The sequence below is a fragment of the Lupinus angustifolius genome, unplaced genomic scaffold, assembly GCF_001865875.1.
Source record: "Lupinus angustifolius cultivar Tanjil unplaced genomic scaffold, LupAngTanjil_v1.0 Scaffold_118, whole genome shotgun sequence".
Lineage (NCBI taxonomy): Eukaryota > Viridiplantae > Streptophyta > Magnoliopsida > Fabales > Fabaceae > Lupinus > Lupinus angustifolius.
Window position 1 is genome coordinate 1,392,773 of NW_017724979.1, and position 18,643 is coordinate 1,411,415.

The window sequence follows — 18,643 nt, forward strand, 5'->3', positions numbered from 1 at the left end:
TAAAGTGAGACACAAATCTTGCCAATACCCTAAAACAAAAAATAATATCAGATATAAAATAAATATCAACTTCTGATATTGATTATTTAAACAATGAGCTTTAAAAAATATAGATGATTGTGGTCGTTTGTACTTTGTACCGTGAGTTCCATTATCTATAGTATAAATTGAATATTAAAGTTATAGTTGCTCTAGTTTTTAGCCCGGGGTTTCTAAATTTTTAAATATTTTTATGTTTTTTGTTATAGTAAATATTGAAAAAATTAGAACATTTTATAAATAGTTTAATTCATTTTATAAATTTAGTTTACTACTTTCTTTTTTATCGGCATTTAGTTTACTACCTTTGTTTTTATTGTGACTAACTTTGGTTGATAAATTGATACGTTTCTTTTACAATATTATTTTTTACTATATTTTATTTAAATATTAATATGGTAAATTTTTAGAAATATACTAACAATTATAGTTGACTTAATAGGTTAACACGTTATTATATTAATTTAGTTAATTTTATAAAGAGAAAAGTTTGTATCCACTAACATGTAAGATTTTTTTACATTATTATTGCATTATCTACTATTTATTTTCAATCATCATTTACTTTTAATTATAAGTAATGAAAATGAATAGTGAATAATAATTTGACTATGTATAAATATTTACATTGTCTGAAGTATTTTGTAAATATTAATGGAATATGTTTCATATAAACCATATTATTTCTTTCTACATGTTTTAATTTTAATATTTATAATTAATTGTTTACCTACGTATTAATATAGTAAATTATTAAATGATTTATGTTTTTATGTTAATATTTTCAATATTTCCTATAACTTAAAAAATATAAAATATTTATTAGCTCAAAAACACATATTAAAAATTTAAGTTATTTTTTGAAGACTAAGGGTGTGTTTGTTTTAGGGTATGAATTTATAATATTAAGAATCACACTCCCACGAATGCTACTATAAGGAATATCATTCCTTAGTATAATATTAAGAATCTCAGAAACACATATTAAAAGTTTAAGTTATTTTTTGAAGACTAAGGGTGTGTTTGTTTTAGTGTATGAATTTATAATATTAAGAATCACACTCCCACAAATGCTACTTATAAGGAATATCATTCCTTAGTATATTAAAATATATGTTTGGTTATAATGTATATTCCTAAAAATAATGACATATTTCCAATAATTTTTTGGTTTAGTGGTATGAAATCCCATTAGATCTTTAGAATGACTAAAAAATTAAATATTTGATTTCTGATAGTGATATTTATCGGGATAGACAATCATACACCCAAAAGAGATTAGTTCCTTACCTAAAAGGTAAAAAATACCATTAATAATACCAAAAAATATATGACATAATTGTCAAAATACTCTTATTCTAAAAATATTATTTTATTTAACATAACTAGGACAACAAATTTATGTTAACATAATATTTGATTAGTTGTTTGGTAAGTATTTAATATAGAAATATATTTTATTGAATTATATTATTCAATAAAAGAGGTTATAGAGAAATCCAATAGTTTGAATTAGTAAATAGATCTAAACTATTAGATATTCATAAAATTAATGGTTAGGATGAGGAATAAGTGGATCTCGCTCATATTATTATTAACATAAATGAAAATAAAGTATTATATATTCATCATAACAAATGTCAACACTACATATATATATATATATATATATATATATATATGTAGTGTTGACATTTGTTATGATGAATATATAATACTTTATTTTCATTTATGTTAATAATAATATGAGCGAGATCCACTTATTCCTCATCCTAACCATTAATAAAGAAAACATATTGATAAAACATCGAGTACAATTGAAAAGTCACAAACACATCTATATAATATTCCTAGCCACTATTTCCAACAATATCATTCTATAAATTGAAACAAACATCCCCTAAAATGTATCACTATACAAAACTTTAGACTAAAATGTAATTTTGATCACTTAAATTTTTCAATTGTGCAATTTTCATTACCTGTATATAATATAAGTGATTGAAAAATAATTATTCCATTACTTTTCTATCTAAAACTTTAATGATATTTCCTATATGATAAAATTTGTCCAACATAACATTACCTGTATTATTCCTAAGTAACATCCAAAGCTATGAGGTGCCATTTTGGTTAGGGACCAAAACTACACAATGAGGCGCAAGTTAGGAATAAAAGCAGTAAATACTTATATTTGTCAGTTAAGAATGACACGTGTAATATGTCGTTACATATGTAATATGAAGTTACGTAAAATCTACTATGTTTTAGATTAATGTAATTTGGAGAAGAGTTTAAAGTACCTTAAGTAATAAAACTAAAAGAATGGTAAATATGTATTGATTGTATATAAATATTATATTTTTTAATTAAAAAAACCACGTCAGAGTCCATCTATAAAAGAAGGGTCTTTTCAGTTTTCAGTCAATTCAAGCCTAAACTCATGCAACTCTACTTACAGAGCCTTTTGTTGAAGACTCAAATTCAATCCTTTCCGTCGACCTTTCTCTCGATTCAAATCCTTCCCCTAACTCACTGAGTCAACTCGCCTGCTATTGCCAAACCACCTAACTCGCTCCGTAACTCGTCCCCATAACCGCCTTCATATTTCGCGTTCCGATTCCGGACCCCGACTGAATCCGCTAATCGCTTCCAGCTCGGGAATGGCTTCTCCGGAAGCCGATTCCCGTCTGAGTCAGCTTCTCGTCCCCACCCTCGAGAAGATCATCAAGTTGGCCACACGGCAAAAGCTTGCCAAGCTTGTCCAGGAGTGCAAATCAGTCGTCGAAACACTCACTTCCCAGAAACCACAATCCAACCACGAGGCTGCCGATGTGAGTGAGCCTGAGGCCTCAGTCCCGGGCCCACTCCATGATGGCGGCCCCGTGGAACGTTCATTTGCAGAATCAGAATCCATCATTAGTCTTCTCATTAATGCAGCCGGCTCTGGCTTCGTCAAGATAGCCGAGCCGGTTGTTGACGTTGTGCAGAAGCTGATCGCCCATGGGTACCTCCAAGGTGAAGTGGACCCCGCGGGAGGTGGTCCTGAGGCGAAGCTGCTGGCGAATTTGATTGAATCTGTGTGTAAGTGCCATGAGCTAGGGGATGATGCTTTGGAATTGCTGGTGCTGAAGACGCTGTTATCTGCGGTAATTTCGATTTCTTTGAGGATTCATGGAGATTGTTTGCTATTGATTGTAAGGACTTGTTATGATATATATCTTGGTAGTAAGAATTCAGTGAATCAGACCACTGCGAAGGCATCGTTGATTCAAATGTTGGTGATTGTATTTAGGAGAATGGAAGCGGATTCTTCCACGGTTCCAATTCAGCCAATTGTTGTGGCTGAATTGATGGAACCCGTGGAAAAATCTGATGTGGATAAATCGATGCAGTTTGTACAGGGTTTTATCACAAAGAATATGCAAGACAATGGAGTTCTGAACCCCGTCACATCTAGTAGTAAGAGTGGTCATGATGGCGCATTTCAGAATGCTGTAGTGCAGACTATAAATCCGGCGGATTTGTTGGATTCTACTGATAAGGACATGTTGGATGCCAAGCATTGGGAGATCAGTATGTACAAGACGGCACTGGAGGGAAGGAAAGGGGAGCTGGTGGATGGAGAGGAGATGGTGGAGAGGGATGATGATTTGCAGGTCCAGATTGGGAATAATCTGAGGAGGGATGCCTTTTTGGTGTTCAGGGCGCTTTGTAAATTGTCTATGAAGACGCTGCCTAAGGACATGTCTTCCGATCTGCAGTCGTTGAAGGGGAAGATTTTGGCTTTGGAGTTGCTGAAGATTTTGCTGGAGAATGCTGGAGCTGTCTTCAGAAATAGTGAAAGGTAGAATGTAACATGGTGTTATGATAAATGCTAGCAATATACCCTTTAACCCACTCTTTTCAACATACTACTCATTATTGGGTGGATTTTATGTGGCAGAGTCCACTCTCTATTTAGTGGGTCTCATATGAAACACCTAGTAACACAACTAATGTTAAAGAGTCTGTGTTGCTAGTATTTTTCATGTGTTATTTAGTTTCAAGTGTTCATCTTTAAACATTAGTTTTTGTCAGTTAGGATGAAGATGTGTCTTGGTTTAATTCTGGTGATAGATAGCTAAAAGGTTTAATTATTTAAACCTAGAACTGGAAATTTGTAAAAATGACTATATTTTCTGGAAGTTCTCTCACATTTAATAACTCAATGTCACTTTCTCATGTACATTATAGCATTTACATTGTTGGTAGCACTTTGTCAACAACAAAGCTTTTCTATATTAGGTGTGGTTGGCTGCACGGATCAAATGATGCCATAAGGTTCTATGACTATCATTTGGATCTCCACCATGGAAATAAAATTTTGAAGGACCTTTTGGGGGAGAGTGGGGGTTATGAAGCAAGATGTAAATAATCTAAAGAGAAGCTTGTAAGTATTAGATTGTTATGTTGGAGACTTTCTAGTTGGAGGTTGCTATATTCGAGTTCACAAGTTTTGATAATACTCTGAACTGTAAAACCCTTCTTGATATTTGTCTCTTATGAATTCGTTTTAGCAGCATATTCTATGGTGTCTAGACTACAGTAATTGACACCACTAGTCACTCAACATTTTTCTATGTTGATTTTTGGTACCCAGCGAGGGATAAGTAGTCAATAGTGTTCAATGACAATAGCGAAGTAGTGGAGCAGATCTGCACCCTGCTTCGACTTGATGCGTTGTAGAGTGGTTGGTCAGAGCAGAAACTGCGGTTGCTGTCATGGCCATGTTGTAGAAATAATGGCTATCTAAGCCTTCACTCCATGTGCTGCTTGTAGATTAGGGTTTCTGAATGTTTTTATTTCCCTAACCTCTTTTGATACCATTTTACCATCACTTTAGCTCATTAAAGTTCAGTTTTTCCCTCTTTAACTTGGTAAATCTCTTTTTTGCCTTCTCTTTATGAAGAAATATCTTGTTTATCCTCACTTAAACTAAGTAACCGTTACTTATCTTGTACTTACCTTCTTCGTCCCCAACCCTCAATCTTTTTCCTCCTCATACAAAACCTACAACAGAAGACTCACTTTCTTCCTTGCACAAAACCTATAGTACAAAGATCAAGTGGAGGTTAGTCCAATTGTAGAGGAAGAGGGAGCCTAAGAAAAACCATAAGCGAAACGAGTAGGAAAGACTTAGATATCAATACTTTGTCAATGAACATGATTTATGATAGAGCATTATGGCGTCGCTCGATCCATGTTGCCGATCCCACCTAGTGGGATTAAGGCTTGATTGTTGTTTTCTCTCTACTGTTGTCTTGTCAAGCTTGACAGCTCTGCTCACAGTTTTGGTGGCGGCTATCTTATCCCCTTTGTAATGTATTCCTTTTTCTATTCATAGCTAGAAAGTTATGTATAATTTAAGAGTTATTTATTTGTTTTATGAGTAAAAAATTAAATAAACTGAGTATACAACTTCTGCTGTCTATATGAGAAGATAGCTCATCCTTCAAAGTCAAAAGACTTATGTGCCACTGATTAACAGGCAGACAAGTCTGACTGGTATACCAATGCATAGAAAAGTGAAAAACTAAAATGACACCAGATAATAATTGTTTAGAAGAGAGGCAAGTACGGCAGTGCTTGTGTGCTTTTACAAGTCCAACATGAAACATTTAGTGCAACTATCTTCAATGACTCCTTCTTGACTTCAGATTTTGTTTGGGATAAGGTTACACTTGGCATCCTTTTGGTGCTTTGTGTTAGAAATTCCGAATTTCCAACACTTTGCCCTTGGGCTTTTTAGTTGTGTTTCTTTGGCAGACATGCAGACGGATTTGCTGGCTTTGTTGCATGGCTCTGCCACCTACTTTTTAGTTATTTCTTCTAGTTTTTGTGAAGCTAATCTTCTTCTTGAGTGGTAAAAAATGGAATCCAAGTGAGATTTATTGTCTGAATTATCCGAACTCATGCAATAAATTTTGATCGTAGTAGATGTATTGGTGTTTTGTTGCCTTCTGCAACTGATTAATGCTAAGTTTTGGAGTTTTGATCCTATAGCCTCTTCAGCATTATTCCCAGGCATTGACCGGGCCTTGCAATTCTTATGAAGTAGCATGTTTAAGCTTCCTATCTGATGCTGTCAGTAAAAATATATGAATTATTGGATAGAATAAATGCATAAAATCAGAAATTTAATTTCACTACTCTGAAACCCCCTTTTGTCTCATTATTGATGATTCTTCAGGAGTTTGCAGACTAACTGATCAAATCACGTAAACATGCTGTTAATAAATTGATATGATTCATGTACTGATATATATTTAGGGTGTCAATAGTCTATTACTCTGTTGCGTTTTAGTTCCTTTATTATTGTCTCTTGAATTTGTTATCTTAAGTTATTTTGTTTGAACCCCTTCTTTTCAAGTTTCCATTAAAGAAAAGTGATATTATCTTTTCTGTTTTCTCGTCATTTCTTGATGCTGTTTTTTCTTCTATTTTATCATGTAACTTTTCTGGATGATAAAGAGCTCTACTGATGATTGCATTGGCTTTGGTGAAAACAGGTTTTTGGGTGCCATTAAGCAGTACTTATGTTTATCATTGTTGAAGAACAGTGCTTCAACTGTAATGATTGTTTTTCAGCTATCATGCTCCATCTTCATCAGTCTGGTATCAAGATTTAGAGCTGGATTGAAAGCAGAAATAGGACTCTTTTTCCCTATGATTGTACTCAGGATTCTAGAAAATGTTGCTCAACCCAATTTTCAGCAAAAGATGCTAGTGCTTCGTTTTGTGGAGAAGCTTTGTGTTGATTCACAGATATTGTTATACATTTTTATCAACTATGACTGTGATGTCAATTCATCAAACATATTTGAGAGGTGTGTGTGTATGTTTTACTTTGTTTAATAATATGTGCTGTTTCACTTAATAAACTCTGTCAAGAATCAACTTTCCCAAAGGCTTAAGCTGTTAGGTGAAGGCAAATGAATGGTTTTATATATTTAAAATGCCCCCTCACTCAATAGCCCTTTGGGCTTGAAGGGTGGACTATGATCAGGCCCACCATACCTCGTGTTGAAATTTAAATTCTTTTTTTCTTTATTAAGAAGGATGGGAATGACAGGGATTGAACTCATGACTGTTTGGTTATAGAGTCTCCGATGCCATTTCATGAACCAATTTCCCCAGAGCTTAAGCTGTTGGGTGAAGGCAGACGAATGGTTTTATATATTTAACAAACTCTATTTGTTATGGTCCTTCTAGACTGGTGAACGGACTTCTTAAAACTGCCCAAGGTGTCCCTCCTGGTGTAACGACAACAGTTTTGCCACCTCAAGAGGCAACACTCAAACTTGAAGCCATGAAATGCTTGACTGCTGTTTTAAAATCAATAGGAGACTATATGAACAAACAATTGCGAATTCCAGATATTCATTCAGCCAGGAAAGTTGAAGTAGTTGATAATGGCCATAATGTTGGAGGTCTTCCCATGGTAAATGGGAAGGAAGAAAAGCTGGTTGAAGGATCTGACCCTCATTCTGAAATATCTAATGAGGCATCTGATGTTTCAACTATTGAGCAACACCAGGCTTATAAATTGGAACTTCAGGTAAGCACATGCGTAAGATTGGAATTGCAAGAAGATCTCTGCTATTACTTACGGTGTTATTCATTTATGAAGCTAATGATAATTTTATGGCAGGAAGGTATATCGCTATTTAATAGGAAGCCTAAGAAAGGAATTGAATTCCTCATCAATGCCAATAAAGTGGGTAATTCACCAGAGGATATAGCTGCTTTTCTTAAAGATGCATCTGGGCTTAACACGACTCTGATTGGTGACTACCTGGGAGAAGGGGAAGAGTTATCTCTGAAAGTAATGCATGCTTATGTGGACTCATTTGACTTTCAAGGAATTGAGTTTGATGAGGCAATCAGGGCCTTCCTTGAAGGCTTTAGACTGCCTGGTGAGGCTCAGAAAATTGATCGAATCATGGAAAAGTTTGCTGAACGTTATTCCAAATGTAATCCAAAAATATTTTCTAGTGCTGATACAGCATATGTCCTTGCGTATTCTGTGATTTTGCTGAATAATGATGCTCACAATCCTATGGTGAAGAAAAAGGTGTGTTCAGTTAATATATTCATGTACAAGTGATTATGAAAGATGTGGTGAGTTATTCATTTTGGTTTTGTTTGTTGAGTTATGCAGATGTCCACTGATGATTTCATAAAAAGCAACCGGGGCATAGATGATGGAAAAGATTTATCAGAGGAATACTTGAGGTCCTTGTTTGAGAGAATATCTAGAAATGAGATCAAAATGAAAGAAGTTGATCTGGCACCCCAACAAAGACAGGCTGTGAACTCTAACCAACTTTTAGGCTTGGATAATATATTGAATATTGTGATACATAAGTGCGGGGAAGACAGTCATATGGAATCCAGCGATGATCTAGTCCGAAGTATGCAAGAACAATTCAAAGAAAACGCTAGTAAATCTGAGTAGGTTCTCCACTATTTTCCTATTCTGTTGAAAACATTTATGGCCCAAAATTCAAATTCTTTTATCGGTTCACACACACCATTTAACTTTATTGTTTTTGCATGAAGAGCCTTCTGTTGTCACTGTTTGGTTCACTTGAATCTGCCTAAGGTCCTACGACTTTATTATTTAATAGCATTTATCTGGTTCTTTATATAGTCCATGGCAGTATGTAACATTTAGGCCAATTAAATCACTTCTTTTGAATTTGAAGGGTTGGAGCCCCACATAACGGGTATGCATGGAGCTTTATTGCTTCAGATTGCCCTTTTTTATTTTTCCTTCTTTTTATAGAACTTATTCCTTCTATTACTGTTTCTTTCATAATATTTCGGGAAAGTATATATTGTGTTGGGAAGTAAGTCCCACACTGCATGCCTTATTGTCTAGGGAATGGTTTAAATAAAGATAGAACTTTAACATGGTATTAGAGTCCAAGCCCAACTTTTCTCCAGTTATCATGGGCCAAAAGATGTCCTTTCATGGAGGGAAGTGAGTCCCGCACCGCTTGCCTCATTGTCTCAGGAATGGTTTAAATGCATGTTGGGATACTCTTCTCATTGCTAGTTGGATTTGTGATGGAACCTTAACATATTGATATGTTTGCAATTTGTAGGTCAGTGTATTATGAAGAAACAGATACAGTGGTCGTTAGATTCATGATGGAGGTGTGTTGGGCACCAACATTAGCCGCCTTTAGTGTTCCTCTTGATCAAAGTGATGATAAAGTTGTAATAGCTCTATGTCTTGAAGGTTTCCGCCGTGCTATTCATGTTACTTCCATAATGTCCATGAAGACTCAGAGAGATGCTTTTGTGACTTCATTAGCAAAGTTTACCTCCCTGCATTTTCCTGCTAATATTAAGCAGAAAAATATAGATGCAATCAAGGTTTGTAAATTTAAAATTTTCTTTTTGCTGGCTGTTGAACTTCCTAATAAGAAGTCATTTTGATTAGCAAATTTTGTCATGCTACATTAACAATGTTAGTGCCCCCTTTCATACTATTCGTTATGCTCCATGAAATATTTTTGAAATGGTCCATGTTTAATCGTTTTCTTAAATAGATGTTTTCCATGCTTTTTCATTATTGTCCTTGTTCAAAATGTATTTGGTATTACATGATTAAAGATTGATATGTTGTCTTGTTTTAGTGATTAATGTTTTGTCAATGGACATGATTTATAATAGAGTATTATAGCGTCGTTCGATCCATGTGGCCGACCTCGCCTAGTGGGACTAATGCTTGGTTATTGTTGTATGATTGCATTTTGGGACATTAAAGGGGTTGTTGCCGTTTAAGAATTTGTTTTGACTTTGAATGTGAGTGGGAGGGGAAGGGAATGACTTCCTTGTTTGGGTGTTCAGAAGGTTATGTTGGGGAAGGAAATAATGTGAGAGGAGCCATTACCTCTCATATCCTCAGCCTCTAACTTTTCGTTTGATTCAAATTGTGGGGTGTAGTTAAGAGTTTTTATTTTACTTTTATTTTTAAAAAAATGCCATTTACTATTTTATACTTGAAATTTAGTTAGTTGAAAAAATCTTAGAAGGAATATCTTTGATTATTAGTATAGCAACCTTCTTTGACTATTATTATTACAACATCCTATTTGTTTCTGTTTCATTCCACTTCCTAGAACATTGTTGAGTAATATTCCTTATCGGCTTCTGTTTGTCTTGCACAACTTAATCCTATTTCTAACACATATAAATCGTATTGCCTTGTTGTCATTTGTCTTGGTCTGACCTTTTGTTGTTGCTGTAAGGGCATGTTTGAAAGGCAGGAAAACTTTTCCTTAATGTACACTGTTTTAGGACTTGTTTATAATTATGAAGCACCTCCTTATCATGTTGCTGTAAAGTTTGCACAAAGGGCTTTCAACAGCAAGTTTTTAACGACGGCTTCATTTGGTCTGAACAAGTTTTAGTAGTACAACGGATTATGCTTTATGATTCATCCTGTCTGAAGCTAAAGTCTGCGAGTGATTTCATCAAATAAACATGCCAGTAAAAACAAGATCTATACCTTTTGTGGGTTAAAGATCACAATTTCTGATGTGTGATAATTGCAAAATTAATGGAAACATGTTTTTGGAAGTTTTCCTGCCTTTGCTCAAAGTTATTCTTAGAAAAATATCTGGAGACATATTATACTTAGTAGTGATGTATTTTTGGTACTTAAATCCAATTCTTTACTCTTGTGGATTTGACTTTGGAGTTTCTGTATGAATTGTTCATAGGCGATAATTACTATTGCTGATGAGGATGGGAATTATCTACAAGAAGCTTGGGAACATATCTTGACCTGTGTTTCTCGATTTGAGCATCTACATCTTCTTGGAGAGGGAGCTTCACCAAGGCAAAGTAAGCTAAATCAGAATGATTCTGACAAGGCAAAGCAAGCTAAATCAACTATTCTTCCTGTGTTGAAGAAAAAGGGACCTGGGGGGATGCAACATGCAGATTCCACAGTGATGCGGGGTTCATACAATAGTGCTGGAATTGGCAGTAATACTTCTGGAGCCGTCACATCCAAACAGGTGAAAAATCTAGTTTCTAATCTGAATATGTTCGAACAAGTTGGAAGCTCAGAAATAAGTCGTATATTTACTCGGAGTCACCATCTGAAAAGCGAGGCGGTAATAGATTTTGTTAAGGCCCTATGCAAGGTCTCCATGGAAGAACTGAAATCTCCATCTGATCCGCGGGTGTTCAGCCTTACAAAGATAGTTGAGATCGCGTATGTATTACACTCCTGCTATTTTAATGCATGCTAACTCCTTTCTCTCACTCTGAACTTTATTTTTTGTCATGGGTCTTTTCGTGTTTAAGGGTTGGGGGTTATTATAAATGAACAACAAAGTTCATGACATTCTTGAAATGCTGATCTTCTGGGCTTTTGTTGCCCTGGTTGGTTTTTCTTATTTGGCATATTGCCTTTTCAAATCTCTAATCTCATGCAAAATCTTTTATATGTTGGAAAATTGAACTAATTTCCTTTCAAGTACTTGTAATTAGCATACTGTTTTGCTTGTCAAGAGAGCAGCAGTTACTCTTAACGCTAATGAAGCTTACCAATGTCCCAAGGCCCCAAAGAAGTTAGGAAGGTGCAACTAATCTTAAAAAAATTTGTTCAGACGGAGCTTTGGGCTCACATTTCGGTTCATGAGTGATTAATGTTTATTCACTGGTGTCCAATTTTTTTGTTTGACATGATTATGATGTGTAACAGGGACTACAATATGAACCGCATCAGGCTTGTCTGGTCAAGAATTTGGCATGTTCTTTCAGATTCTTTTGTGACCATTGGATGTTCTGAGAACCTTTCAATCGCAATTTTTGCAATGGATTCCTTGCGTCAGTTGTCAATGAAATTTCTAGAACGGGAAGAGTTGGCTAATTATAATTTTCAAAATGAATTTATGAAGCCTTTTATCATTGTTATGCGGCAGAGTAGTGCTGTTGAAATTAGAGAACTTATTGTTAGATGTGTCTCTCAAATGGTTTTAGCTCGTGTCAACAATGTCAAATCAGGATGGAAGAGCATGTTCATGGTAGGATTCCTCAATTTCTGCTTGCTGTAGAGTTTCAATTTGTACAGAATATGCTTCTGTTTTGATTTTGCCTGCTGAAGAGTTGTTTTCCCATTTAATGCCTGTTGATTTGATTTTCAGGTATTGTCAACTGCTGCATCCGATGACCACAAATACATTGTACTCTTGGCTTTTGAAATTATTGTGAAGATTATCCGAGATTACTTTCTATATATTACTGAAACTGAAACCACCACCTTTACAGATTGCGTGAATTGTTTAATAGCATTCACAAACAGTAGATTTAACAAAGGGATTAGCCTAAATGCCATTGCTATTCTTCGACTTTGTGCAACAAAACTAGCGGAAGGAGACCTTGGCTCTTCCTTGAAGACCAAAGACAAGGAAACTCTTGGAAAGAATTCCTTACCTTCACCTCATACAGGGAAAGAGGGGAAACTAGACAATGGAGAGTTGACAGACAAGGATACTCATATCTATTTCTGGTTCCCTTTATTGGCTGGTAAGGACTTTTTATTAAGTTTATCTAGGCACGAACTAGAGAAGAAGTATTTATCGTATGCTTTTTACTTGCTCAAATGATTAGTGCTTACTTTTATCCATTTTGTGTTCAAATTGCAAGAAGCTTCACATATGTACTGTATGTATTGTCTATTTTATGCAGGTTTGTCTAAGCTTAGCTTTGATCCAAGGTCCGAGATAAGGCAGAATGCCTTGCAAGTTCTGTTTGAAACTTTACGCAAGCATGGTCACCTCTTTTCACTACCTTTATGGGAGAGAGTATTTGAATCAGTCTTATTTCCCATATTTGATTATGTTTGGCACGCTATTGATCCTTCAGGAAGTAGCTCACAGGTCAATGAAGTAGGGACTGATGCTGAACTTGATCAAGATGCATGGCTTTATGAGACATGCACATTAACCCTCCAACTGGTTGTAGATATTTTTGTCAAATTTTATAACACTGTCAATCCGCTTTTAAGAAAGGTGCTGATGCTCCTTGTAAGCTTCATAAAGCGCCCTCATCAAGGCCTTGCTGGCATTGGAATTGCTGAATTTGTTCGTTTGATGAGTAATGCTGGAGAACAATTTTCTGATGAGAAATGGTTAGAAGTTGTTTTGTCACTAAAAGAAGCTGTACATGATACACTACCAAACTTTTCATTTCTAGACAGTGTAGAGTCTGTGATTAGAATTCATGAACATGTTTCAACAGCTGAAGATGACAGAGATACTGCTGAATCTGGTTTGCCTCATAACAGGACTCATCATCTGTATGCATATTTATCTGATGCAAAATGCCGAGCTGCTGTTCAGCTTTTGTTGATTCAGGTAGATTCGTATTCTGTTCCTCCAAATGTTAATTACAGGACCTATAAAGACAAATTTAAAGGAAGCAATAACAGATAATGAATTTTTTTTAATGATGCATTTCTTAGTATTTTCATGGACATAATCAAAGATCTTGTAGTCTTCATATTGCGATTTTAGTTTTGCAATATTTTTTTTGCAGTACATTTTAGTTTGCAATATTGTTTTGCAGTGCATTTCAGTTTTGCAATTTTAGCACTGATAAAATTGTGACACCTGAAAATATATGCATTATGTTTTAAAAAATGTTGCTAACTCTTTTACTGAAATTGTCAGGGGGTGATGGAGGTCTATAACATGTACCGATCTCACCTTTCAGTGAAAACCCTGCTAGTTCTGTTTGATTTGTTGCATGATGTGGCATTCCATGCTCACAAGATCAACACCAATATTAATTTACGTTCTAAGCTACTAGAGTTTGGTCCTATGGCTCAAATGCAAGACCCTCCATTGTCACGCCTTGAGAACGAGTGCTACCAAATATGTGTCACATTTTTAGACAACCTTGTTGTGGACAAGCCTCCTAGTTATGATGAGGCTGAAGTTGAGACCCACCTTGTTCGGCTTTGTCACGAGGTCTTGGAGTTTTATATTGAAGTTGCAGGTTCTGGACAAGTATCTGAATCATCTTGCGGTATACAACAGCATTGGTTAGTTCCTTTAGGCTCTGGGAAGCTAAAAGAATTGGCTGCACGTGCACCTCTCGTTGTGGCTACTCTTCATGCTATTTGTAATTTGGGAGACATTTCTTTCGAGAAGAACCTGGCTCACCTTTTCCCTCTTCTCTCAAGCATGATCAGTTGCGAACATGGATCAACTGAGGTCCAGGTAGCTCTCAGTGATGTGCTTAGTTTATCAGTTGGTCCTGTTTTGCTAAGAACATGTTGATTTCATGGGTGATATTGACCCTGCATTGAAATATAAGATATATACTTTTTTAAAATTTCTTTGTTGATAGTTACCTCTTCTCCTTTGCCTTTGATCACTTACAGAAGTATAGTTGGATAGTGTATGAAAAGTTAGGAGTGATTGGGTTTATATATACCTTCAAGTACTGTATTTTAGAAGCTTAGCTTTTTTAAGCAGAATTTTTGTGTTAAGAAGAGGTTAAATGTTATTTATTACTTTGGCCCATTTTTTGTTGTTGAAAATAATGAGTTATGGATCATTTCTTTTTGTCCACCTGTGAAACCTTATTTTCTTATTAAATGATCAATTTTGTAGCTGTGGTGCAAAGGGTGAAGATGCTTTTTGAGGGTTAACCGGTATAAGTTTTATGATTCATTGGTGGACAAATGAGTCTTACAAGTGTGGGTCAGTGTACTCTAACTTTACTATTTTGCTTCCTCATATCTAGAGTTTCAAAGTGAGCCTAGCCGATGGTAGGCTCATCATGTGTTGGGGTCAAAGTGAGTTGCGCCAAGTTGTAGCTTATCAAAGACGGGGAGCCGAGATTGTTCAACCCAATTTGAGTGGTGGATTGAATTGGATTGGCTCACATGTTATTTACGTATAAACTTTTTTTTTAAATAAAATTCATAAATTATAGAAGGAATTATTATAAAATATTTATAAAATAAAGTAGCAACAAAATTAAAAAGGAGCTACAAAAAAAACTAGAATAGATTTAGCCTAAAAAATCGATAGTTTGATGATATTTGGTTGTAGTTACTCATGGGATAAGTTGAAGTTTTTGGAGGGGCTCTAGCAGTTGAGGGTTTTAGCGGGTATATTGAAACAAAACTATATCTAAGATATGAAAGAGGATTATCATGCAAACAATGTATGATTGAGGAGGCTGACGAACACATGTTATGGCAATGAGGCACAGGTTGTGTTTAAATTTTCATTGGCAAAGTTTTTGTCCGAGAGGAAGTTGTGCAATAATTGAGATTTGAATTCATATACTCAAACCGTGCTATAATAATTCAACTGGTAGTTCACTGTTGAACTCCATACCGGCGAAATTAGATATACATATATAATATATTATTATTAATGTTGAAAAATCAATAAAAAATCAATATTTTTTCTTATTTTCATTAAAAATTAATGTTAAATAGAAACCGATCGGTATGGTCGGTACGGTTCAATTGAAAACCGGTCGGTATGACCAGTTTTGACGATTTTGACCGGTATGGTTGCATGACCAGTATAATTATTATACTATACAGATAATGAGAACAGTTCACCAATTTACTATTTGAACCAGTTACTATGAAACAGTTTTAACAACACTTTCATGTCCTTAGGCTACTTTACGCCTTTACCAATTGGGTTGAACAAAAACTATCATGCATAAAATTGTCCGTCACCATGGTGTGCCATGGGTTGGGACTTGGGTGGCATGTTGCTAATTACGATATCAAATGTATAATTGATTAATAAAAAATAGAACTTTGACTAAGCACTTATGTAAAAGGAGTGGGGATCCTCTCCAGTATTGAGAGTCCAGTACTGGATAGGATTAAGATATGTTGGTAAAAATAAAATTTTAACGGTGATGATTACATGTTATTTTTTATTAAAAAATAAATAAAAATTCTTCAAAAAATCTCATCCTCATATTTCAGTACTCAGTATTGGAGAGGAGTTGAACTTATGCAAACGCCATCATTTGTGCATGACTATTGATTACACCTTGGATGATAAAAAATATTTTGAACTATTTTGACATTATTTTAAATAATGTGAATTTTAAAGCTCAAACGGACAATGGCAATGGTAATTAAAGATGACTATCTCATAAATATTATTATGACTACCTTATGCAATTTTGCCATTAATTGTGTATATGGAAAAATTCAAACTCACTAAATTTAGTGCTTTAACATTCGCGGTTCAAACAAACGGGAAATCAGAAATGTTACAGTAGAGAACTCTCGGTTTCTTATAAATGAAAACTATAAATTAAATTAGTTGTTACTTATTTAAAGAGGGACTAGCAGTATACCCGTATATTTGCATGAGCCATCTCATGCTGGTTTTGAAAAATATATTTAATATTAGTTAAATAAAAAACTTAAGTTGTTAGTTGTACTTAATAAACATATTAGTGCGAAAGTTTCCAGCAACTAACAATGTAAAAAACAACAAAAATTTAAGGAACATAAATGAATGTACAAACAAAATTTCTGATATACATAACAACAAAATCAATAAAATCTATCATGATTTTGTAAATCATGATGACAAACTAGTTGTTGTATTTTGAATTTCATACTCCACTACTAAAGTACACCATCATTGCATTTCAAGATGTACATCTATGTGATTTTTTATATGGGTGGATATATTTAAATCGGAAAATACTTGAAGTTATTTTTTATGAAAAAACTTATTTTTAATATGTCATTATGCATTAAGATCTTTTTTACAATAATTAAAAGGAAGCTATTATGTCTAAAAAATCTTATATGATCTTAAAACTATTAAAATAATCCTTTCAAAAATCAATATGTTGAGCTTACGTTTCCTGCTTGTTTTCTTTTTTCACAACTTCCATTTTAGTTGCAAAAATTATTGAATAACTTTACGTAGTTATTTAATAGAATAAGATAAAATAACTATATTGTTGTTCCATTGGTTACAATAGTCCAACATCAAAGTAATTGATAAGTTTTAGACATCGATGGTTGAAAGTAAACTTTAAGAGAGTTGATTCGCTTATTTTTTTATGTATACATAACATGATATAGTTAATGGTATCCTATTAATTAAAAAATCATCAAAAATTTATAATTTCATTATTATTCGATTCTAAAATAAGATTAGTATAAAAATAAATATTATTATTATTCGACTTTAAAATAACTACAAACAATATGTTATGTTTTCTATTGTTACTATTGCTATAATAACATTATATTGCAATATTAGAGTCAAATATTAAACTTTAAAGTAAATATATTTATAATGAGCATTGCATAAAGTTAATGAATCATAAATAATTCAAACAAAATATAAATCAAATATGTGTTATAATGCATACAACTTTTTATATCTTATGATTGCTTTTAATAGAATACAAGTAGAAGAATCAATTACATCATCACAATTAATCAAAGATATTACTTTTCAATAATTTTAATAAAATAAGAATATTATTATCTTTATTTTAGATTGAGGTTGATTATTTTTATAATATAGATTTGATGTTTTAATATTCTAAATTCCTATAATTATAAATAATGATTAAAATTAATTTTAATATCAATAATTTTAGCCAAGATTATGCCTTATTTTTTTACGCATCGCATAGGTAAGGACATTCCTTATATTATTAGATAGGTATCCTCATCTTTTTTAATTTTATAATTTTATCTTTGTGCATTAAAATAAACCCTTGTAAATAGATAATTCAAATGCTTGTAAAAATAAAATTTTCAAAATCATCTCAACTAAAATATAAGATGAAAATTTGAAAAATACAACAATGTATGAAATAAAAATATTGATTAAAGATAAAAATGTATAGTTTTGTACTATTATTATCATATAATGGTCAATAATATATTATGATTCATTCATTATGTATGAATCATAATTGGTACAGATTGCTTGTCAACTACTCATTTAAATTTATTTATTTGATGAGTACCGAATTAATTAATATATTTGACTATTTAATTTATTTAATTAATTATATACAATTCCAATTTTTTAACTGATCATATTTCTTTAATACATAAAAAATAGAATTATGTAACTATTTTTTTTATCAATATAATTATAACTGTGTATTAAGTTTTCAATGTTAAAGTAATTGTGTAATATGCTCAATAAATCACATGCATTATAGAGTTAATATGTTATATCACCATTTTATTATATTTGACTGTTTAACTTAATTGATTAATTGTGTATAATATCATTCTTATAACTGATCCAAAATTTTTGAATTTTTCTATTTCCTTACGACATTACAAATATAATTATTTAATTAGTTCTTTATCAATATAATTATAATTGTGCATTAAATTTTAAATATTAAAGTAATCATGTAATATTCTCAATTAATCACACACATTATAAAATTCAATGAATCAAGACAAATTATAGCTTAACGAATTCAAATATAAACAAATTATAAAAAATGATATAAAGCATTAATGAGTAGATATTACTCAATTAATATTCCA

At 33.2% G+C, this 18,643-nt stretch overlaps 1 protein-coding gene across 2 annotated transcripts; it reads left to right on the plus strand.

The window, feature by feature from the left end:
• Positions 1-2,463: 2,463 nt before the first annotated feature.
• LOC109339887 (brefeldin A-inhibited guanine nucleotide-exchange protein 2-like) lies at positions 2,464-14,670 on the plus strand. 2 transcript variants are annotated; one of them, XM_019577415.1, is made up of 11 exons: positions 2,464-3,886; positions 6,591-6,908; positions 7,294-7,639; positions 7,733-8,155; positions 8,243-8,536; positions 9,202-9,465; positions 10,818-11,317; positions 11,810-12,131; positions 12,252-12,633; positions 12,796-13,463; positions 13,779-14,670. In XM_019577415.1, the coding sequence occupies exons 1-11, from the start codon at positions 2,703-2,705 to the stop codon at positions 14,388-14,390; spliced, it is 5,313 nt and encodes a 1,770-aa protein (XP_019432960.1). In that variant the 5' UTR covers positions 2,464-2,702; the 3' UTR covers positions 14,391-14,670. The 2 variants fall into 2 exon arrangements, with proteins under 2 accessions (XP_019432960.1, XP_019432959.1); XM_019577414.1 differs by having other exon boundaries at positions 8,243-8,535; positions 9,192-9,465.
• Positions 14,671-18,643: the final 3,973 nt, after the last annotated feature.